This window comes from Alosa alosa, chromosome 22 (genome assembly GCF_017589495.1).
Source record: "Alosa alosa isolate M-15738 ecotype Scorff River chromosome 22, AALO_Geno_1.1, whole genome shotgun sequence".
In the NCBI taxonomy this organism is placed as follows: Eukaryota; Metazoa; Chordata; class Actinopteri; order Clupeiformes; family Clupeidae; genus Alosa; species Alosa alosa.
This window is the reverse complement of record NC_063210.1, coordinates 7,094,758-7,118,443: the sequence shown is the minus strand read 5'-3', so window position 1 is coordinate 7,118,443 and position 23,686 is coordinate 7,094,758. Positions and strand designations below refer to the sequence as shown.

The 23,686-nt window shown below is 49.2% G+C and overlaps 1 protein-coding gene across 1 annotated transcript in view; it reads right to left on the bottom strand.

Moving 5' to 3' along the window:
* Positions 1–23,686, bottom strand: part of mrtfba (myocardin related transcription factor Ba) — a 40,679-nt gene that overhangs the window by 6,732 nt on the left and 10,261 nt on the right. The window contains 15 exon segments of the mRNA XM_048232420.1: positions 844–904; positions 1,992–2,126; positions 2,772–2,927; positions 4,410–4,538; positions 5,396–6,280; positions 6,700–6,889; positions 8,657–8,910; positions 9,213–9,371; positions 10,111–10,274; positions 11,165–11,326; positions 12,848–12,923; positions 13,522–13,577; positions 14,686–14,721; positions 14,724–14,747; positions 22,790–22,997. Of these exon segments, the coding sequence (XP_048088377.1) occupies positions 844–904; positions 1,992–2,126; positions 2,772–2,927; positions 4,410–4,538; positions 5,396–6,280; positions 6,700–6,889; positions 8,657–8,910; positions 9,213–9,371; positions 10,111–10,274; positions 11,165–11,326; positions 12,848–12,923; positions 13,522–13,577; positions 14,686–14,721; positions 14,724–14,747; positions 22,790–22,925 (2,623 nt within the window). The 5' untranslated portion in view covers positions 22,926–22,997.

Here is a 23,686-nt window from a genome sequence, read left to right as displayed (position 1 = left end):
ACACAATAAGCAAGATGCAAAGACAATATGCAAGGTGGTTCAATGAGTAGGGCTATTGTGTAATATACTGTTGTAGGTCTACTCTTTTTTTTGTTTAGTTAGGTGGTCTGTGAGTTTTTTTTATTGAAAACTGGCATAGAATATGCGACTGAGCTGAATGGAAATCCAGCTTATGAAAAAGATCAGGATGAACACAGCTACTGTGTCATATAATATCCTCACAGGAATGTGAGTTGTGCCCTCCAAGAAACAAGGGGGTTAAGACGAAAAGGCATGTGCATCATACTAAGGTCTGGAATCTCTCACTCTCTCTAAAACCTTAACTGTGTTCTCATTTGCAGACTATTGTCTAGCAGCCAGAGAAACAGTGCTGGACTGGGAGGTGATGAAGTCAAGCTGCTTGTAGATTGTGGGTTGGCATCCAGAGGAGCAGTGTCTGCACTCATTACATCCCTTTGAGCGCTGATCTCTAATCAGTCCTGCCAGAGAGGGCCGGTCATCTTTGGTCCTGCCCTCAGGCTCTTGACTGATTCCTGACTCTCTTCACTCCTCATGGCTCCCCAGGGAGGAGCAGGAGAGTGCTGACAGCTGACTGTCTAACCAGATGTGGGGTCTGTCTGTCTGTGCCTGCCTGCCTGCCTGCCTGCCTGCCTGCCTGCCTGTCTGTCTGTCTGTCTGTCTGTCTGTCTGTCTGTCTGTCTGTCTGTCTGTCTGTCTGTCTGTCTGTCTGTCTGCTTGTCTGCTTGTCTGCCTGTCTGCCTGTCTGCCTGTCTGTCTGCCTGCCTGCCTGTCTGCCTGTCTGTCAGAGATCATGATGCAATCCCATCTCGCGCAGGCTCTTACCTCCGCTCTCGATCAGGATGTCAAACAGGTCGTCCATTTGCTGACTGGTTGCCGTGGGAACCTGGGGCACAAGAATAGCATGGCTAAGTGCGACGGGTCTTGAGTGAAGGAGCGAGCTGTTGTCTGTGAGAGACGCACTGCCGTCTGGAGTACTTCAGGGCACTCAGCAGATTTATTGTTTAACAAAATTGAAACACACTCAGCCTGTGAGCGTGTGTTTATCAAAAGGACAAAAAGAAAAGACTAAACATACTCAAAATATGCTGTTATAATTCATCTTGGGGGAAATGATGGATGCATGCTGCTTTCAAGTATCAATAGATAGTATCAATAAATAGATAGATAGAGATCCTTTAAATGTATTAGTCCACATTAAACCTGGCACCATTTGAACATCAGAGGGTGTCACTACTTTATGACTCCTCATGGTGGTGCTAATCTCACTAACAACAGCAGTTTCCGAGGATCCGAGTTACCATGAGCTATACTGAGCACATTCACTTCAGATGAGTAAAATGGAAGCTGTGCTGTCACCAAGAGGAAGTTGAACTGTCACCAAGTAAATAGTCCAGATGGTCTCTACATACTGTATGAAGCTGTGGTTTTGGAGAAAAGAAAGAACTGCCTTTGGATATGCCCTTTGAGATATTTCTGCATACTCTGCATGATAATGTTTACTTTAAAGTGCTGAGCTGTTTCACGGTTGAAGTCATCGCTATTTGAATTAAATACTGTCACACAAGAAGACAAGAAGTGCATTCCTACTCTTCATCTGGACTGTGGTCATAACATCTACATCTTATAACTTAATCTCTGTTATATATTGTTCTTAAAGTATATGATTTTATTCTTGTTTGTCAAGCAATTCTATTATGTTTACATTCTGGTTGTATAAGCTACTGGATGCCTAAAATTTCCCTTGGGATGATTATGTATGTATGTATGTATGTATGTATGTATGTATGTATGTATGTATGTATGTGTGTATGTATGTGTGTGTGCATCAATGTATCTATCTATCTATCTATCTATGAGGAAAGTGTTGTGTCTTGGTTTCCTTACACCTTTGCCATGCACACACTGCTGGTGGTTACTTGTGTTGGTGTCGCTGCATCAGTGTGTGTGTGTGAGAGCGCTGGTGTGTGTACCTGTGCGAGAGCAGCGTTCTGCATGCTGCGACTCTGTTTGACTGCGTCCTCATAGGCTGGCGGCTCTTTGCTCTTGGGGATGCTGGCGAAGGTGGTGGGCTGCAGGATGAAGGTGGGCTGGGACTGGACTGGGGACTGGACACAGACAGAAGGCATTATAGTACAGCACAACGCACACACACACACACACACACACAACACAGCGCTTAAGGCATTATAGCACAGCACAACGCAGTGCAACAACACACCACACACACACACACACACACACACACACACACACACACACACACAACACAATGATTAGGGAATTATAGCACAGCACAACGCAGTGCAACACACCACACACAACACACACAACACAGCGCTTAAGGCATTATAGCACAGCACAACGCAGTGCAACAACATACCACACACACACACACACACACACACACAGCACAATGCAGTGCAACAACACACCACACACACAGCGCTTAAGGCATTATAGCACAGCACAACGCAGTGCAACAACACACCACACACACACACACACACACACACAACACACAGCGCTTAAGGCATTATAGCACAGCACAACACAGTGCAACAACACACCACACACACACACACACAACACAGCGCTTAAGCACAACACAACATACCATACAACAGGCCGCATTCCAGCAACACTACACCATACAATCTATATGGCCTACTGCAGATAAAACTATAGAGTTGAATTCAAATTATTGAAAAGTATTATGAATACAGACGGAGACATTATAATGGTGGTGGTACCTTGCTCAGAGGGCCATTGGAGACGTGTCCAGGAGAGCCCCGGGGAGAGAGCCTGTTGTCTGGGGAGGTGCTCAGGAAACACTGGGGCCCCTCTGGGCCTACCCGGCTCTCAGTGAGGCAGTGCTGGAAGCCAGAAGTGGTGCACACAGGCAGTGTCTGTATGGCAGAACATGCAGGGGATCATGAGCACTTCACCAAATGTCCTGTGTAACATCACACAATCTCACCTTAACCCAAACCTAGACCTGACACGGATGAGCCGCCCCCCAAATACAATACCCTTAAAGGGAAAACATCCCACAAAGGAGTCTCAACCAAAAGTGGTGTAAAGCAACTCAAAGCATTCCAACATGGACCAAAACCAGTACCTCACCCCCTCCCACCCCAGCATCCCCGTCTAATCCTGTACCGCATGAGTCAGCCTTTTCCCAAAACCACCAGGGAGCCTCCTTAACGAGCAGTGCTGCTCAGGTTAATCCTGTAAGTCACTCCATCTACCTCTTGCCTGTGTGTGTGTGTGTGTGTGTGCGTGTGTGTGTGTGTGGTGTGTGTTTGTGTGTGTGTAAGTGTGTAAGTGTGAATGTGAGTATGGTCCAGGTCAGGTGAGGCCGTGTTGGGTAGCGTTGGCTGACTGGCAAGCTGGCGAGGCTCCAGAGCTTGGGGCTTCCTTCTTTCGGCGAGAGTGCTATCGCTCTCATCTCCCCCCCCCCCTTCCCCCGAGCTTGGGTTCCCGTGGGCCTGCAGCCAGCTCCCTCCCTCGGCCAGGCGCCAAGCTCCTCGGGCCCGCCACCGCACCAGACCAGACACCTGGATCCTCCTCAGCCCTCCTCCTCTCACCTGCCCTGCGAGAGACGGACGCCCCACCTGTCTGCTAGCCTGGAGCTGTGGCGCTCTAGTGTGGCCGACACATGGCGCCAGGGACAAAGCTACAATTACACAAGAACGACGCTTCTGAAGCCGGTGGCAGCCTCCATCGGAGGTATGCTTTTCAACAGGTCAATGACTGGCCAATGTGTCCAATGACACAAATGAGGCCCATAGGCTGTTAATCCAATTGAATGTATTGTTTTGTATCTGAGGGAAAGTAATGGCACTGAGGTGAGACTAGAGCACTTCCACGATGGATGGCCTCAAATGACCACACACCCGACAAGTCAATCCCCGAGTCACCTGATAAGGCTCTCGCAGGCCTGGCTTTGATCGGCCTCCCAGACAATGATCTACGCTTGTTACTCAGATTCCTCGAGGACACCCGATATCCAGCCTTCTTCAATCACTCCTGCTCGTGTGTGGACGAGTGATCGAGTGAGTGTATGTGTGTGTATATGGAAAAACATGTCATGGGCTTATCTCGCTGAAAAATATGAGTTGGACAGACTTCTGACGGCATTGTGTAGCTCTGACCTTCAGATTTGAAACAAGGCAGGACAGATTTATCGGGTCTCCCAATAAAGTTGAAAAAAAAAATAAATAAATTAAAATAAACATCTGACTAAAGAAGTGAAGCAGAGCAGGATTTATGTTCCCTTCACAACAACAACCAAAAGAAAGAGACAAGTCTGAGAAACATATTTATGTGGCCAGAGTGATTGATTGAAGTTGTTGGATCGATGTCGAGCGTTGAGGGAACAGACTGACCTGTACTAAGTGGTTGTGGTTGGAGAGCTGCTGGGCGGAGGGGCTCTCTGGTTTAGGGGGCTGAAGCTGGGCCACGGGGGTCTGGATCAGGCCGGGGGTCTGGGGGGACACCGTCGCCTGGAGGATGGGCTGGCGGAGGGAGGGAGGGTGATACATTAACACAGCAACTGATTGATGTGGTAAATTAAATCTCTTCTGACAGTGCTTTCATGTCATATCGTAGTTGCCTTTGAAGTGGCTCAACTCCAAACAGACATGTACTTCAAATGGCACAGTGGCTTAATTGAAAATTGCAATGGCATTGGAGTCTTTCTGAGTCTCTTCACAGGAAACCAATTCATCCACAGTAGACTTGACCACTTACAGTAAAACACTGTATGTACTAATAGCACACCTACTTAAGTCCAAAGAAACTAATGAGACTGTTCATCCATTAGGAATAAAAAATTGGCCAACAAGCTCATGTCTCATCGACCCAATCCATTCTAAGCCATTTAGGAGTTCAACAGCTTCCTCAGGGAACACCAACACTTCCTCCCATTTGTAGCAGCTTGACACAGACACACCCTATCCTAATATTCCCCAACCAAACGGCTAGGTGTGCCAGAGCAGGACTGGAACAGCTACAGGAAATGTCTCCGTCCTCTAGGAAAGGGCTGGGACTCCACACACACAGCGGCCATTTTGTGCTGTCGTCATCCTGCGCTGAGGTCATTGTTTGAAATAGAGGGCCTGGATTTACAGTAAGTGACAGGCAAAGTACAAAGTCTAACTGAAGTCTAGCTGATTTAATAACCTGGCAAAATCTATTTGTACATTTAATACCATGAGTCAGACCCTAAGCACAAACATCGGTGGGTCAGTTCACTGCTCCAACACGCCTCAGGATTGCTGTAGTTCATGCATGGGAAATGTCATTTTGAATCTAGTCCATGAATCTACTGTGTTGGCTGTGGGCTGTGAGAGATCGAGTAATGTGGTGGTACCTGTAGTTTGACACTGGTGACGGTGGGCAGCTGGATGGTGCCCGTGTTGTTGGGCAGCGAGACGGGCAGCACGATGGGCGAGCCGGCGTGCTGGGCGGCGATGAGGGCGGCCTGCGGCTGGGTCAGCACCTGTTGCATGCCCTGGTGGCTGATGAGGAACTGGGGCAGCTGCTGAGGCTGGGGCTGGGGCGGAGGCGCTGCGGAGATGCTGTTCACCTGGGTGGCGTGCGCCTCCTCCAGCTTGACCAGGCGCGGGGAGCCCTGTCCCCCCAGCGTGCAGTTGGCCGGCGCGCGGTGCTCAGTCTTTACCGGGGACACGGCGGCGAACAGAGGCGCGGGACCGCCGCGGGGGCCGCTCTCTGAGGAGGAGGCGCTCAGGACGAGAGGAGGAGGCGGCAGGGGAGGCGGGGCTGGCGGAGGAGGCTCTGATTGGCTGGGGCTGACGCCGCTCCTCTTCTCCACCTCCAGCTGCATCTTGAGCGCCTCCACCAGCCGCTGCTCGTGCTCCAGCTTGCGCAGGAGCTCCTCGATCTGCCGCTCCTTCTCGTGCAGCTGCCGGTCGCGCTCCTCCGGCGCCCGCGCCGGCCCGTTGACCGTCCCCGTCTGGCCGTCCGGGCCCGCCGCGGGGTCGTCCTTGGTGGGGTCGGTGGGCATGGGGGAGACGGGGGGCGTGGAGGCCATGCTCTCCATGGGGGGATGCTGGCCCGGAGACAGAGAGGCCGTGGAGACCTCCATTGGCGTGCTGGTGGCAAGCGCGGCAGCAGAGCTGGCGGGAGTCGGCGGCGCGGGGCTGTCCTGGTAGGGCTTGAGCCGCTCAATGAGGTCCGTCTTGGTGCCAGAGACGGGCAGGCCACGCAGCTTCAGCTCCATCTTCAGTTCGGCCACCTGACAAAAACGACAACAACCCTGTTACGCTCTGTTACGCTCAGCTGAAAATAGGGACCGAGACATGGCCTCTGCCAGAGGTTTGCTGAAATCTACAAGTTGTGTTGTCTTTTGAAAGGACTAGACAGAGAACAAAAACAAAACCAAAGAAGGTGGAACACAAGACACACAAGTTCCAGTATGGAAGTGTATAAAATAACTGCACACTTCTGACCTCAGAGGCTTCAGATGCAGGGTAGGAAATTTTTCAAAATGTGAACATCTACCAGCCACTGACAGAAAATTGGTTCAAATTCATCATCATTATCTTGTTTCTAAAAATCAGATGGCTACTCTCATTGGTTACCAGCATTTGGCTGCTGCTAACTTCCAGATGCAATGTGCACACTAAATGTGCGCCGCAACTAAGCGCTGCTCACCTTCATCTCTTCCAGGTTGGCAGGTAGCGTGCCCACCTTGCGGTTGCTGGGGTTGTGGTTGGGTTTGGCAGGGGCTGCCGTGGGCGCGGCAGGGGCAGCCGTGGGCAGTGACACCACGATGGAGGCGGGCAGACTGCTGGTGCTGTTCAGAGCCACCGCCGCACCTCCAGTCTGACCCTCCACTACCGGCCTGTAGACGGACAAACGGACAGACAGAGAGAGAGAGAGAGAGAGAGATGGAGGGAAACATTTAGAGAAAGAAAAGTGGAAAGAAATAGATGGAATGAAATGAATGGGTAAAGAAAGAAAAGCAGGGAGAGAGAGAGAGAGAGAGAGAGGGAGAGAGAAAGAAAGAGAGGAAGTAAAGTCATGGAGAGATATGAGGAGGTAAAGTAAAGACGAGGGAGCAAAGAAGGAAATGGAGATGAAAAGAGAGATAGAACAAGGAGACAGATTGAGAGAGGAGAGGTTGGGGGGTAGAGTGAAGTGCAGAGAGAGGGCAGGAGGAAGGAAGGAGAGATGAAGAAAAAGGCATTAAGGGAAGGAAGGAGTGATGGAGAGAAAGAGAGAGAGGAGGAGAGGGGGGGGTTATTATTAAGCACCGGAGGAAACAACTCTTCCGCTCACTGTTCTGTTCTGCCTCTCTCCCTCCCTCCCTCCCTCTCTCCCTCCCTCCCTCCCTCCCTCTTTGTCCCTCTCTCATTCAATAAACAAACGCTTAAATGCTCAAACAATGCTCAGGCAGAACCAGAACTGGAGTCCAAATAAATCCACCACATGTGCCGCCTGCGTACAACCAGCGGAACAGGAAGCTGGACCCTCCCCCGCATCCGTCAATTAATTGATATTGCCGAACCGGACTTGTTATTGGAAACTCGGTAATTGTCCCGTGGGCAATTGGAAAAAACAACATTAGTGTTTCAAGCCATTTTGCGGCTTGATAAACATTCATAACCTTTATACATCTGGTGACAAACGTGGGCCAAAATGGTAAGCCACCAGCAGGCCATTAGATATGCTGTGGGTGCCTTCTCCTCCAAGCAGACCGATCCCAACTGAGGAACGGGGCCAGACCTTAGACATCAGCATATCAATTATGCACAGTCTCCTTGTGGGCCTGTGCTTAGTCAACAGCTCCTATGGATGTGGTTTCTGCTGTTCTATACTGTATTTAAGGGCCTAGTGCACTCTGGCAGTCGTCCCCTTTCAGATGGATTGCATGTGGTCAAACAGGGGACATATCTTTGCAAGAGCATCATTCCTGCTCTACGTATTATTCATACATACTTACAGAAAGCTTACATTTTGTGGGTCTATGAATCACACTGATATGTGGCTGTGATGTGCTTTGCTGTATTAAACTTGAATCGAAACTGTAATAAAGCCCCTTCTTTATTCACCAATAATAATTCACCAACCTAAAATATTTGCTTAACGATACTTACAATAGCAAACAAAAACAGAATGCTAAAATGGATAGTTCCAGTTCTTGATTCTGACTGGCTGAATGGTGTTCACAGCCATTGTAACTCTGCAACCCTTCACGTTTACCACATTGCGTTCTAAATTACTAATTATTGCATATTGCTGCATCTGTGTTGCTTGGCAACTATTCAGCTAGAATAAATATATTTCTTGACGGAATGATCATTTATGAATTACTAAATATAGTTTTTTGTTGCTGCATGCGTCTTACATTTTATGGAACTTTGCGTTTTATGTGTATTAACCGTCACACCAGCTGTTCCAAAATAACTGAACCCTCCTAGGGCTTATTGCTTAAATAACCCAAGCTGAGCAGAAAGATTTTTTCATTATCTCTTCCAAATCAATTACCACGCTCACACTTCGAACGCATCTATCTAATGGCACTTAAACAGCTACGTGCAGAAATCATCAAAGCCCTTTCGTAAAGTCCCGCGGGGGGTTGGGGCCTGCCGGGCGTAGCCGGACGCACTTGATACTGGGCGCAGGCAGGATGGCCTGGTAGTTGTAGTGCTGCTGCTGCTGCTGGCTGAGGATCTGCAGCTGCAGGAAGAGCTGCTGCTGCTGGAGCAGCCGGGCGTAGGACGAGTCCATGGGCGCCTCGTGGAGCTCCTGCTTCTGGTCTGGCGGGATGTACTGGTGGTACTTGAGCTTCTTGACGCGCGGCTTGGCCTCCTTGCTCTTCTTGCTGCGGCTCTTGTCCCCTGGCAGCTTGGGCTGGCTTTGCTGTGGAGAGGGGAGGAGAGGAGAGGAGAGGAGAGAGATGGAGAGGGAAGAAGAGAGAGAGAGGGGGGAGGAGAGGAGAGGAGAGAGATGGAAGAAGAGAGAGAGAGAGAGAGAGAGAGGAGGGGAGAGAGATTGAAAAGGGCAGACAAAGAGAGGAAGATGAATGGGGGAGACAGAAGGTCAGAAAAGCTAGGAGACTGAGTCACTTGTGGTTAAAGAGATGCTCACAACACCAGCATTTGTTTTGTTATGGGCCCAGATGGCACTCAGCAGGGGGGGTTTGCGTGAGGCAGCAGTCTCACCTTCACCAGCGTGGGAGCGGGCTTTGTCGGGGCAGGAGTGGTGGGCGTCTGAGGGATGGCGGGGGCGGCCGGGGGGTGCGGCGGCAGCAGCGGCGGAGGCTCGCTGCTGGGGAAGGGCTTGAAGAAGTCGGACACGGCCTGGGGGACCGGGGGACTCGGCTGTCGACAAAAACAGAAGCAGATGAAAAAAAAAAACACGTTTGCCACAACCGCCGCCGAGGAAGAAAAGGAAGAGGAGGATTTCATGACTCTGCACTTCAGAGGAAGCCAGCTTCAGATGTGCTGCTGAATGCAATGAGTCATCTCTCCAGGTGCACTTCATTATCATATCAAGGATTCCACTCTTTGTGGAATGGGACACCGCATACAGTCAGGCAGAGTGTGTGTGTGTGTGTGTGTGTGTGTGTGTGTATACATTTGTGTGTGTGTGTGTGTGTGTGTGTGTGTGTGTGTGTGTGTGTGTTATCTGTTCTAACGTGTATGGTGCACATATGGTGCAGTGCACCACACTCTGTCTGGTCGTGGTCTAGTGTCTGAGCACGGAGCGGACTGTGCCATTGTCTGGCTGTGGTGCTCGTGCTGTGTGTGACTGTGGTGCAGTCCAAGAGCTCAGTGTTGTGTGTTTGTCTTGTGTTTGTGTGCGTGTTTGTGTGTGTGTGTGTGTGTGTGTGTGTGTCTGTGTGTGTGTGTGTGTTATCTGTTCTGACGTGTATGGTGCACATATGGTGCAGTGCACCACACTCTGTCTGGTTGTGGTCTAGTGTCTGAGCACGGAGCTGACTGTGCCATTGTCTGGCTGTGGTGCTCGTGCTGTGTGTGACTGTGGTGCAGTCCAAGTGCTCTGGCTCTGACTGGTGCTGTGGTGTGGTGTTCAGCGGGAGGTGGTTGCAGTTTGTACCCGTGCTGTGGTGCTGGCTATAGGAGAGGGTGTCTCTGGCAGCCTGGTGTCTGCTGGAGACGGGGCGGAGCACTGGGACTCCTGGCTGGCCGGCTGTTCCGGCGAGAGCGCGTCGCTGCTGTCCTCCTCAAACTCCAGCGTCTTTGGGTACTGCATCTGCCCATCTGGAGGAACGATGGTGGGGACACTGTCACTGGATGTTTCTGGACAGTAGCAGGTTAGGTGGGTTAGCTACAAAAGAATACACAGTATGCATGTGTGTCTGTGTGTTGTGTATCATATGTGTGTGTGGGTGGTGGTGAGCTATGAGTATGCATGTGAGTTTGTTATGTGTGTGTGTGTGTGTGTGTGTGTGTGTGTGTGTGTGTGTGTGTGTGTGTGTGTGTGTGTGTGTGTGTGTGTGTGTGCGCACATGTGTCTGTGACTATCTGAAATGTATTAATGACTCATCCTAGTAGAGGCACATTTTTTATACACGGTTGACACCAAGAACACATTTTCTCATTCGACTGGCAGGCCCTCGGCCTGCTCTGATCTATTGACTGCATTCCTCCTGTCCCAGAGCTGTGGCACAGTGCCATCAATACTCCTCTTATCAGGGCCGTGACAAAGGCTGCACCTGAAGGCCAAAGCCCACAGCACATGTAGGCAGGCGCATATTTCTCTTCAAACCTCCAGATTTATGTCCTTTTTTTCTATCTAAAGGGGTCCTGTGACAAACAAAGTGCTGTCACTACGCCGCCACGTTGAGTATGCGCTCTGTGGTCTGACACACCAGTTAGCTCGGCTCTTAAGCTTTGTGCTTTGACTTGCTGAAGTGGGGGACAGTAGGGTGTGGACGGTGGTGGGCAAGCTGGAGGTTTATTACCCCACTGAGACTGAGAGTTCACTCTCTCCCTTGGCCAAATGATTTGCTAGAATCACTATATAATTACATACGCGCTGTGTTGTGTGTGTGTGTGTGTTTATGTGTATGTGTGTGTGTGTATGGGTGTGTGTGTGTGTGTGTGTGTATGTGTGTATGTGTATGGGAGTTTTGAGATATCATGGTTACCGATGATGGCCTCTTTGAGGCTGGAGTCCACGGGCAGGATGTTCTTCTCCACCAGCTCCATAGGGCCGGGCCGCTGGGCCAGCTTCTCATTAAGGTCATCGGCCAGCCGTGCCCGCTTCAGCTTCAGCTGGGTGGCCTGCAGAGAAGGCTCCGCGAGCGTCTCTGCAAGAGTGTGTGGGGGACCAATCAGCGAGCGAAACAGCAATCTTCACTTCACTTCCCTTCACTTCACACACGAGGGAAGTAACAGGGCGTCTGAAAACTGGACTAAAGCCTCTTAATGAGAGGCGTAATTCAGTAAATATTTGGTTGCCTTTCCAAGCATTAGGATCTACATTAGTCAAACATGACATAACAAAACACAGGCAGCTACAGAATTAATAACTGTTGGCTTTCTGGTAAAGCTATGTGGTTATTTATTGGCCTTCTGGGAAAAGATACATCAGTCTCCATTTGCCTGAACTAAAGGGGCTGGAGTTCCCTGAGGAGAGCAAAGAGAAGAGAAGAGAGGAGAGATGAGGAGAGGAGAGGGGAGAGGAGAAGAGAGAGACCGGAGAGGGGAGAAGAGAGGAGAGGAGAGAGGAGAGGGGAAAGGAAAGGAGAGGAGAGGAGGGAGAGGAGAGGAGAGGAGAGAGAAGACCGGAGAGGGGAGAAGAGAGGAGAGGAGAGAGAAGGAGAGGGAGGAGAGGAAAGGAGAGGAGAGGGAAAGAGAGGAGAGAAGAGGAGGAAAGGGGAGAGGAGAGGAGAGGAGAGAGAAGACCGGAGAGGGGAGAAGGAGAGGAGAGGAGAGGAAAGGAAGGGAGAGAGGAGAGGAGAGGAGAGGAGAGAAGAGAGGAGGAGAGGAGAGGAGAGGAGAGGAGAGAGGGAGAGGAGAGGAGAGGGGAGAAGAGAAGACCTGAGAGGAGAGGAAAGGAGAGAGAAGAGGAGAGGAGAGAGAAGAGGGGAGAGGAGAGAGGAGAGGAGAGGAGAAGACCGGAGAGGGGAGAAGAGAGGAGAGGAGAGAGAAGAGGGGAGAGGAGAGGAGGAGAGGAGAGGAGAGGAGAAGAGAGGAGAGGAGAGAGGAGGGGAAAAGAGGAGAGAGAGAAGACCGGAGAGGGGAGAAGAGAGGAGAGGAGAGAGAAGAGGGGAGAGGAGAGGAGAGGAGAGGAGAGGGGAGAAGAGAGGAGAGGAGAGAGGAGAGGAGAGGAAAGGAGAGAGAAAAGCGGAGAGGAGAGAGAAGAGTGGAAAGGAGAGATGAGAGGAGAGAGAAGAGTGGAGAGGAGAGATGAGAGGAGAGAGAAGAGTGGAGAGGAGAGAGGAGAGAGAAGAGTCCCAGAGGAGAAAAACCTTTGGCAGTATCTCCACCAAAACTTTTTTATTATTTTCCACAAACAGATACATCAGTCTCCATTTGCCTGAACTAAAGGGGCTGGGGTTCCCTGAGGAGAGCAAACAGGAGAGGAGAGGAGAGGAGAGATGAGAGAACAGAGGAGAGGAAAGAGGAGAGAGAAGACCGGAGAGGAGAGAGGAGAGGAGAGGAGAGGAAAGGAGAGAGAAAAGCAGAGAGGAGAGGAGAGAGAAGAGTGGAGAGGAGAGATGAGATAGGTCAGGAGAGAAGAAAAGAAGAGAGGAGGAGAGGAGCAGCGAGGACAGGAGAAGAGAGGAGAGAAGAGGAGAGGAGAGGAGAGGAGAGGAGAGGCTCACCTTGCAGTATGTGCATGCGCACCAGCTCTGACCTCTCGGGCCGACTACGGATCTTGTGCTTCAGGAAATTTTCCGTCTGCGGGAGATGTGTTAATCAGGGGTGAATAGTCACACACACACACCCATAAACCCCCATACACACACACACACACACACACACACACACACACACAGACACACTTCAAAGGATTATACCTCTCCATTCAACAAATACACCATTCAAAAAGGGTAGAAGAAGAGGAGGGGGTCTCTACAAGCACGCCTTCAAAGAGACATGAAAGCCTGGCAAATGACGTGATAAGCGAAAAAGCGCTATACACACAAACACACACAGGATCAGCTCCATACTAAAGCCATGACGCTTCATTCAACAGATAATCCATTGAGAAAGCAGGCTGGGGCAGGCCGAGAGGCCCTGAGAGGACCCTATGCAGACGCACATGAAAGCCCAGGCCTAATCATAAACACATTCATAGGCGCTGGGACAACGCCGCCACTCTCCATCACTATGATCCATAGGTGTCACATTACAGGTCCAGGCCCTGGATCTCTCAGTGATCTACTGGGGTTTAGGGGGGATGTGCTGCTGATGGAGGCCCAGTGGGAGGGAGAGGTGCTGGGGATGGGGGTGGGGGTGGGGATGGGGATGGGGATGGGGGGAGGCTGGCTCTTACCCTGGCTCTCTCCAGGCTCCGGATCTGCTCGTGGAACGCTGCCGGGCTCTTCAGGGCTGCGAGGAGAGATAAATTTTGAGTTTGACACACAGAGAGTCTCTCGCTCTCCGCTTCTCCACACACACACACGCGCACACACACACACACACACACACACGCAGATATGCATTCCACACATAAAAACCGAAGCCGTCACACACACACAGACAGGCTGAGGCGTCGTGGAGAAAGGGTAATTCTGGGATTAGTCCAAAAGGACTGGAGAGGGGCTACTGTTACTACGGTGACGTGTGTGTGCGGCTGCTCCCGGAGTGACTAAAGCTCTATCTGCGCAATCTCTCCACGGGCTCAGTTTCCACTTCATAATGAAGACAGATGTGAGCAATCTCCTGCCCACTCCGCACCTATCCATCACACCAGACACTCACAACGCTGCCAGCAGTGCATACACACCTTCACAAGCACAACACACACACACACATGCTCACAAGCATGTGCATGCACTCAAAAGCAAACACTTCCCTCCCACACACAGACACATGCACGCATACTCACAAGTGCACATGCACTCACACATGTACGCACTCACCACACACACACACACACACACACACACACACACACTAGCTTGGGCTGGCAGTCACACTGCAAAGTGGCTTTAGTTGCATACTTTTGGAAAACTCGGCTTGTTGCGATGCCATTTTGGCCAGCTCTGCTTATTTAGATTTGGCCTTGGTGTGATAATGCCACAGACCCTTTTTACGAGCACAAGGTAATGACTCGGGGCTACTTATTCTCCACCTGTGGGGGGTCAAAGGCATTCCAGCCAACACTATTTGTAAATACACAGGGACAAAAACAAAACAGTCAGTCTAATAGTATTGTAATGACCATGTATTAGTCTAATAGTATCACAATGGCAAATGGACAACAAAAACGCTCAGTTGGTTCAACTCGGGAGTTACATCAGCGGATGAGACGAAGGAGGTATTTTATATTCCCTCATAGAAAAATAACAGTGTTAGTGTAGAACGTAGAGAGAGAGTGCGGCCAAATAAGGGCTAATGTCTTTAGCATGAAGCATAACTAGGATGAAATGGAGTGAGGCTGGAGCTGCACGAGACTGGCGCAAGGCGCTGGCACAGGGCCGGGCATGGTACTCACGCGGGCATGATGCCCTGGTCACGAGCTGCTGCAAGGCCTCTGCTGGAGCCTCAACTGGAGCACTGGAGACGGGAGGGAGAGAGGAGAGAGAGAGAGAGAGAGAGAGAGAGAGAGAGAGAGAGGGAGGGAGGGAGAGAAAGAGAGGGAGAGAGAGAGAGAGAGAGAGAGAGAGAGAGAGAGAGAGAGAGAGAGAGAGAGAGAGAGAGAGAGAGAGAGAGAGAGAGAGAGAGAGAGAGAGAGAGAGAGAGAGAGAGAGAGGGAGGGTAGGAAGGAAGACAGAGACTGGGATGAGCTTCCTCAGTGTAAAAACAATTGCCCAATGATCTCCACACAGGAGGATGTCATCTCGTGAACAGACAAATGTGCACACACACACACACACACACACACACACACACACACACACACACACACACACACACACACACACACACACACACACACACACACACACACACACACACAGAGGCTGGACTCACTCGAGAAACCCACCCACACTTCCTTTCTGGCAAGGCCACATTACATAACACCCAATTGAACAAACACAATTATTCCTGTCGCCCATAGAAGTGATTGACACTCACTTATTGTTACTAACTCAACATTACCCCACCTTAGCATCACAGTAGAAGGTCCATTCCATATAGCATTTGAAATGCCAGACCATGGGAGGTTACTGCCAGTGTTTTACCAGTATGAGGTAATCCATGTTTCTGTCTAATTAGATTTAATGGCCTGCACTGGACAGCATGTATCAAAAAGTATGTTTTTTTTTGTGTGTGTTGGTTTCCAAAATGCAGATAAGTGCTCCACGAATAGCTCCCTCAGCCGGAGTAAAAATGTCTCCTTGGGAACATTTACCCTGATGGACTGCGTAACTGCTACTGAAAATGTTTAAAACAGCCTCCACGTGAGAGAGCAGTGAATGTGGCTGGAAACGTCCAAAACCACTGTCCATCACCTCTCAAGTCTCTCGGTCCGCCTGGAGCGAATGACGCCAGCCCAGGGTCAGAGGATTAAATGGGCAGGGGAGCAAGAGAAGGCCACGAAGCCATAAGGAACTCCCGTGTTGCGCAAGGCCACTTTCGAAGGTCACAGAGCTGCCCACTCAATCGACTCCAGCTGGACGTAAAAAAAACGGCGTTCGTAACCCAGAGCTGGTTAAAATGTTACACATTTGTGGCGGAAGACGCGCTTTTTAAGTTGAAAAAGGTTGCAGTTAAGATGTGTCCTCTAGAGCCGCTGGTAGCCGTCTCTGTCAACACAGAGCCCACAGAGGGAAAGTCCAATCACGTTGGTCGCAAAATGGATGAGCCAAGATTAGGCTGGCTGTCAGGCTGGCGTGGCAGTGAGAATTCATGTCTGCCGTGATGTTTTTGGACCCAGACACAGACTGCCAAACTCTGCCAACTTCTGCAAAGATAATTATGGTTTGTTCGGCTGCTGACAGACCTATTAAGTGCAAAAAAGGCAACAAAAAAAATATCTTTGAGATTAGTTTGCCAAAAAAATAACCTGACTGCCAGGCATCTGCGTTGTGCCTTCTCTGGCTTTGCACCTAAATCACTTCACTGAATCCAAGCCAACCAAGAGTAGCAGTATTTTGACTGAAAGTTGTCAAAGGTACATCTGAACTTACTCCACAACTTCTCCTCCTTCTCAAAACCACATGCTATGGATCAACCACAACACTACGCTCTAGTTTGGGATATTTCATACGGAATACTTCAAATATTTCGGAAAACAAACACAGACCTCCAAGGCCTTCCAGAGCCTTCCTCTTGCTTGCTGAAGAGGAGAAGACACGAGACAGTCTCTCATCTCACCACATTTGATATTTAACTAAAGATGACTCAGTTCAGATAACACTGTCTGGCTGGTTGTATTATCATGTCGTTGGGGTGGTCCCCCCACCTCCAGAGTGAATCTGCTGATTCTCCGCCAGGGTTGACTCATCTAAGCTGTGGTTGGACTCCCCCCCATACACACACACACACACACACACACTTACTTAGAGGGATGGGAACAATCACCAGCCGCTTCCTGTTTGGTCTGCTGTGGACGACGTTTCCTTACGGTTAGGCTAATCATTGAGTGAGAAAAACTGCACGCTTTTCAAACAAAAACGTCTGCGCAGATGCAAAACAATAGGAAGGCTGAGGAGGATTTACTGGTATCAAAGCGGAATACCACTGGTATGTCAACATGCATAAAGACACACACACAGACACGTGCACACAAACACACACACACACACACACACACACACACACACACACACACACACGCACGCACACAAACACACATAACACACAAATTGATTCATTTCCGAGAACTGAAAGCAGATGCAGTCACTGATAGGTAAACCTATAGAGTTAACCTCACCAAATCAAAATAAAATCTGTGACAAAATAGTGTGACAAATCCTGACAAATACTCTCCACACAATTTAGACATCAGTACATCATGAAAAGAACAAACTGAAAACCGCATCCCAGCTCCACTACAGCATTCAGCGGTCAATAACGGCATAATAAAGAGGAGAGTGACCAGCACCTGATGGGCAAGCGGCTCTGCAAATCGGACGCGTCTCCAGTCCTAGACAGGCCATGCTTGTCCCTGGGCCGGGCGCTGCTGGGTCGGGATGCTACTGCTCAGCTTCCACACACTGCCACACAGCCGCACGGAGAAGAGCCAGGGGAAAAGGCCTGGACGGAGCTCACTCCTTGGTGTGCCTTCACTAAATCACTGCCTCCTTCATGCTCCTTCGTCTTTTCTCTTTCTCTCCTTTTCTTTCTCTCTCTCCCTCTCTCTCACACACTCTGTTTCTCTCTGGGAGAGCTTGCTAACAAAGTTGTGAGTACTTCCCTCTAGTAGGAGGAGAGGAAGGCAGGGAGTATTCACACACACACACACACACAGACACGGCACGGCTGTGTTAACCCTTACCTCCCCAAGCACAGCGCGAACATACCACACTACACCACAAGCAAAACAAGCCTTGCTCATGACGACTAGTTTACACAGCCAGTTCCACAAAATGAAAACAGTAATCTTAAAAGTGATCTTAGATGTCCTCTCCCTGAGAGACATTCGTACTGCTGGGAGATTCAATTTAATTAAAGATTTTATCAAAATTCTTTTTTTTACATTTGGTTTAGGTCATTCAAAAGAGGTCTCACAAAACAATTGAAAAATAATGGAACCCGCCTTGGTGGCATGACAGCATAACAGCAAAGCACATGTTTAGGTTTAGCCAAGTCTGGGAAATGTAAAGTAAAGACTATCATTTTACTGAGGACAGATACATCATGACGGAACGTAAACCTCTCATAACTGATCTGGTCCGATGTACATCTAACCCAGTTCCAAAGAAATCGCCACTCAAAACAACAACTGACCACAGGACGGCCACACAGCGTAGTAGAGAAGCGCGAGACTGGCAGTGGGGGCCGTGCGTGATGTGGGGGCGGCTGTGCCACTGGGGAGGAAGAGGGTGGAAAAGTTTCCAGCCGGTGACCCGTGCCGTACGCTGCCCTGTCGGATGGGTTTAAGTGTGTCTGTGTATCTTTACCCGTGTGTGAGTGTGTGTGTGTGAATGTGTGAGTGGGCCTGTGATAGATAGAAAGCATGTCTGTGCGCATGAGCATGAGTAAGCAAGTGTGAGTGCATGAGTGTGTTCATGAGAGAGAGAGAGAGAGAGAGAGAGAGAGAGACTGTGTATGTGTGTGTGTGTGTGTGTGTGTGTGTGTGTGTGTGTGTGTGTGTGTGTGTGTATATATGTCTAGGGGGGGGTCTGTGAGCTGCCAGTCTGCTGGAAGTCCCAGAATTCACCTCCTGGGTGAATCAGTCTCAGCCTCAGTGACCCCACGCTGAGGTCAGGGGAATCAACGCAACCACACTGCAAGCCCAGTGCGTCATCCTCACCTCACCCTGCTGTCGCAACACTTCCTCCCAACGCTGACCCCCCAGCTACCAAATATTTTGCAATGCTATCATTTTGCCATTCACTAGAAAGCAGATACGTCACTAAAAAGTCAACGTCACCAACTGCCTGCAGAGAAGCTATGGAAGTGGTGGCATTTCCAATTGTGAAGAAATTAATATATAACCATCAAATGAAGGTTTAAGTCGTTAAAAGAGGGTCATAATTAAGTGATTAGGACATATCCTACCACTGTTGGATGAATCTGAACAGTGTTTGTTCAAAGCACTTGTAACATCTGGAGACCACCTAGGCGAAGAATGTGAAGTATGTAAATGTTTGTGTGAAAATATATTTTTTCCCCTGTTCTGTTTCTCATAAATGTACGTTTGATGTCATCATCATGGTTTTCAAAGGATCCCAGCGCACATGACCTTCACAGCTTCGGAGGTGTAAGGTGACAACATGATTGACGCTGCTTTGAAACACCCAGTGGGGTCTAAGTAATTACAGGATCACGGCTGGGCCTGTAAGGAATGAATGGCCACTTACAAATGAATAATAAGGTCCTGACTTACTGAACGGGATTAGATTTAAAATGTGGACCTTCTGATTAAAACCGTTGTTGTTGTTTTCTCAAGCTGAAATTCCACTGCACCCATATTTCCTTTCTCATACCATCCGATGGACACTCAAAAACTATTGTGATGTTTGGCACCCGCTTCCTCTGTGGGGCCCTAATAAAACCCTGTCTGCTGTGAGGAGTTTTGGGGGAGCCGAGTATAGAGCAGCCATTGGAGGGCCCAGAGGCACGCTGCAGTGGAGACTGACATCATCAAGCATCTGGTGTATAGTGGTCTAAAAATACTCTTCATAGTCCCTGAATAGCGTGAGAAGCAGCGCTATGTTGTTTCAAACTGTGCTCTCTTGGCGGACAAGCGGCGGTGATTGGATCCGAAGCACGATTCCAAGCTTAGCCAGGCTGTATAGTGAGTGAGGGGCGTTGTGATACCACTACGTTACATCACTGAGGTGCCGTAGCTGAGGAACAAGATGTCTTCTTCACCATAGCTGATGGTTATGACTGAGCGACCACATCATATAGCAGATAGGCCCACGCTAGCACAACCAGCCACAGGTCATCATCCTACATCTACACTATATGTTGATCCGATTACATCTCTCTTTCTTTAGCCCTTTCTATCTCCATTAGGCTTTCGTTCTGTCCAATAAACTTTCTCTCACTGTCTCAGTTATGTTTTCTCTCGCTATCTCAATAGACTAAAAAGAGAGCGAAAAACTCCCGGAATAGACAGTAGACCAAAACAAGAATTCTGCAGACACACTGGGAAATCGATACAAATAAACAAGCTGACTAGAAGGAAAATATTACGGTATAATCACAACCATTTTCAGGCCCTCACAAACCTGCCGCCTGATACGCAGAGTTTGTTGAAATTAAACAGAAATTGAATCACATGGTCTGTGAAAGCATGCCTTTTAGCATAAACGACAAAATCAAAACAGATAAAAAAAAATCAAAAAAGATAAGACATTAATTCGCCATTCGACTCCGTCAAGTATTCAAGACACATGTATAATGTCTTGGCTGACATTCTGGACCATGGTAATGGCACTTTTAACATGGATTATTTATGAGATTAAAAACAAAGCCATGCCCCTCGCCTCTCTCAGCTAGAAACTAAGTATTCTGAGTCATTCAGTGAGTCGCTGTCTCTCTGGGACTGCAAGCCTGTTGATCTTTCGCAGATCCGTGGGATTTCGCATGTCGGCGTGCCGGGCATAGTGGGCCATTGCCAACTCGGCTCGGTCCGTCTGTCTGTCTGTCGGTCCACCCCGCCCCCCCAAAAACATCTCCCACCCCAAGGGGCTGGGGAGCCTCAGCTGGGCTCCCCAGGCTCCCGGGTACCCTTGACCCTTCACATGTCACTCAGAGCTCCAGACAGCAACCCTGGGGAGAGAGGCCCAGCTCTGGCACCGTGGTGGGAACTTAAGAAGCTCACGTGGAGCTCCTCCCCAAGACTACATGTCGGACTTGCCGAGAAACGGTGGGAGGTGGAGGGGTCGGGTCGGGTCGGCTTGGGGGTTTGGGTGGAGGGGGGTGTTGGGGGGGGTGAAAGGAAGGAGGGAAAATTAGAGTGGGAAAAAGAGCCCAAACAGGAATGGATAACAATCTGAGGCCAAGATCTGTGAGATCTCCAAAGTCACTGACACACTGGTCCCTGCCCCTAGCCTCTGCCTCCGCCCATTCACTAGCATATCAGTGATTGGAAACTTCACATCTCCGGCACCCCCCCCTTACCAATGGGAGTGTTGCAACAACAACTCGGGCACATCTGGCTAATAACCACTGCTTGTGCTCCGACAGGAAAAAGCGGCCAAAGAGTTAAACGTTTAAAAAATACCATTCGGGTCGATGATTAACAACTGGCAAAGACTGGTCGTTCCAAATCAGTCTTTAAAAGCGAAATCTCGGCCCATCTGTGGGTAAAGTCATCGGTCACAGTGAAGCGAGGCACTGCCAAAAACATCGCCAGTGCCTGACTAATGGTTAGCACACACGCTAGCTGCACACTGCTACCTCAGGCTAATGAAGCCTCTGCTTATACAACACTGCAAATATGAAGGCAACCCAAATAGAACATGAAATAGTACGCTCCAGGTGGGAAAGCTTAGTGTGCATAGCACAATCTGGGGAGACAATGCAGTTCTCTTTCAGCAGTGGGTAAAGAAAAAAGACCTGCAGAAGCCTTTCTCAACTTTCCGCTGAAACCCAAATCCTTTACAGATGTCATCTCCAGATAAAAGTCACGACCCTCACGGACAATGGGTGTAACCCAACGCTGAGTGTCCCCTACTGGCTCATTCATCCACTCAACACGCAGACACCAATATTGGCCTTACAACAGACTCGGTGAGACACATACATCATCCACCCAACTGGCCACATGAGGAAGCAAGGAGGACATAACACAACAAAGGAACTGCTGAGTCAGCACAAGAGCTGAGAGGGAGTGAGTGAGCAGGGCAGTGCAGGGCAGGGCAATGCGATGCGCACAGCTTTTGTGTTTAATGGACCTCAGCCAGAGTACACCAACTCAGGTACAGCGATCTGAGAGAAAAATGATGGTCCCTCACTACAAAATGACCCGATCAAATGAGGCATGTCACACAGCACCAAAACTTTGATGCTACAGATAAGAGAACAAAACATGAGAAAAGGGGGCGCGGGACCTCAGGACACAGCCACTCGTGCTTGCCTAGCACGCATAACATGCTGTGCTTGTGAGGGGCGCATACATAGCTTTATAAATTATGGATTTTTACATTTTGTCTTATTTGATGCACAGGCAACTGTGCATTTTTTCATCATTTTCAAGTTTAATTTCCAAAATAGTCTGAAACTAGTTATTACCGCTCTTTCATTTAACTCCATTTTCCAGTAATTATTACCATGTGTGCCTCAAATATAAAATGGTAAAATGGTATACAGGCTATAGCCATTTTTGTTAGAGGTTTCGCAATTTATTTCTACTGAAATTCGTGTTCCCTTTCTTGGGTGACCAGATCAAATGGGGTTTTTTTGGACAGACCTCCTGACTTTCAGTCCTAATTTTCAGCACTTTTTAAGGATCATGAGTCATGACATATTCTGATAAAAAAGTAATGTTTTGTCTCATATTCCCTTTCTCCTTAAACTTTAATAACAAAGGGCTATAGGCTATACATGGGTGTAGACTTATTAGAGTTTGCTAAGCATTTGTCAAGCTTTTCATTTTTACAAATGGCAAGCGCCCAATAGCACCAAATTTCCAGAAATATATAACATCCATTCAATTTGCGAGGGGGCAGTGGTGGGGTAAACCTACTTTAGATATCTTTAAACATCTCTGTAACTATGGAAAGCTGCAACACTGTATTTTGCGACTAAGTCTAATCTATATTGAATCGGAAACTAATTTAATTTCATTGAACCACTAGCTTGTGAATTGGAATAGAATCAAATCAAGGCATTTGTGCCAATTCCCAGCCCTACTGATGCCAGGAGGCTGTTGCTGCCAAACACTCTTGTGTATGAAGTGAGGCAGGAGGAAGCAAAACCTGAAAAGTTACTTCAGCTTAAAAAGTCCAGGAGGGAAGAGTGGAAGTGGTGCTTACCGTTCTTGCGCTCGTTGAGGGGAGGCAGGCTGTGGTTGGGCTGCAGGGTCAGCTCCTCCAGCTCGTGGGTCACCGCCTCGCTCTGCGGGCTGGACGCCAGCAGTCCCAGCATGGCAGAGTCCCCCAGGGCCTCCATCTCCTCACCGAGGGGTCAGGGGCGTCCGCCCTGGCGACCAGCAGGCAGGAGAGGGGCAACAGCGGGCCGGTCCTGGGGGAGATGGAGAGGAGGGGTGAGGGAGGTCAGGGGCAACCGGAGAGACGCCTGGATATTCACTTTCATTCAAACACTTTTTCAGGCACCTGACCCCGAGTGCGTTTGGCCTCACGTCTTCGCTAGACTGGAGATAAACTTTCAGCTTCAATTCCACCGATTCCAGCGCATTAGGCATGGTCAATCAAGCACTGAGCGGTAACTTAATATTAACGCTGAGAGAATGGCTAACCAGCTTTACTGTAAAGTGGGCGAGACTGCTGAAAACTGTACGCCTCTCAGCCAAGCAGGAAGTCAAATGTCTGGTATTCTCATACACTCTTTTATTAGATGTTTCTGCTACTGGTTTTGTGGGCGACGGTACAGTTATAGCTCTATCAATGCAGTGCAACAGGCAGTTTAAAGAGCCAGGAGACATCAACAGCACAATTGACACAGTTATGCACTTACAAAGAAATGTCAACCAATAATCATAACCACCTCGTGCACAACGGACCCAGTGTTTTCCAAACGTATAATTATCTCGAGTTTACATCATTGCGGTGAAGCTTAACATTTGGAAACGTGGGTGCGCAAATGCTGCTTTCACCATGGAATCAAAACAACACTCGGAATGGTGAAATGATGGATTGCCTTGATTGAATTCCATTGAACCACATACATTTCTCACCATGATGGAGCACTTC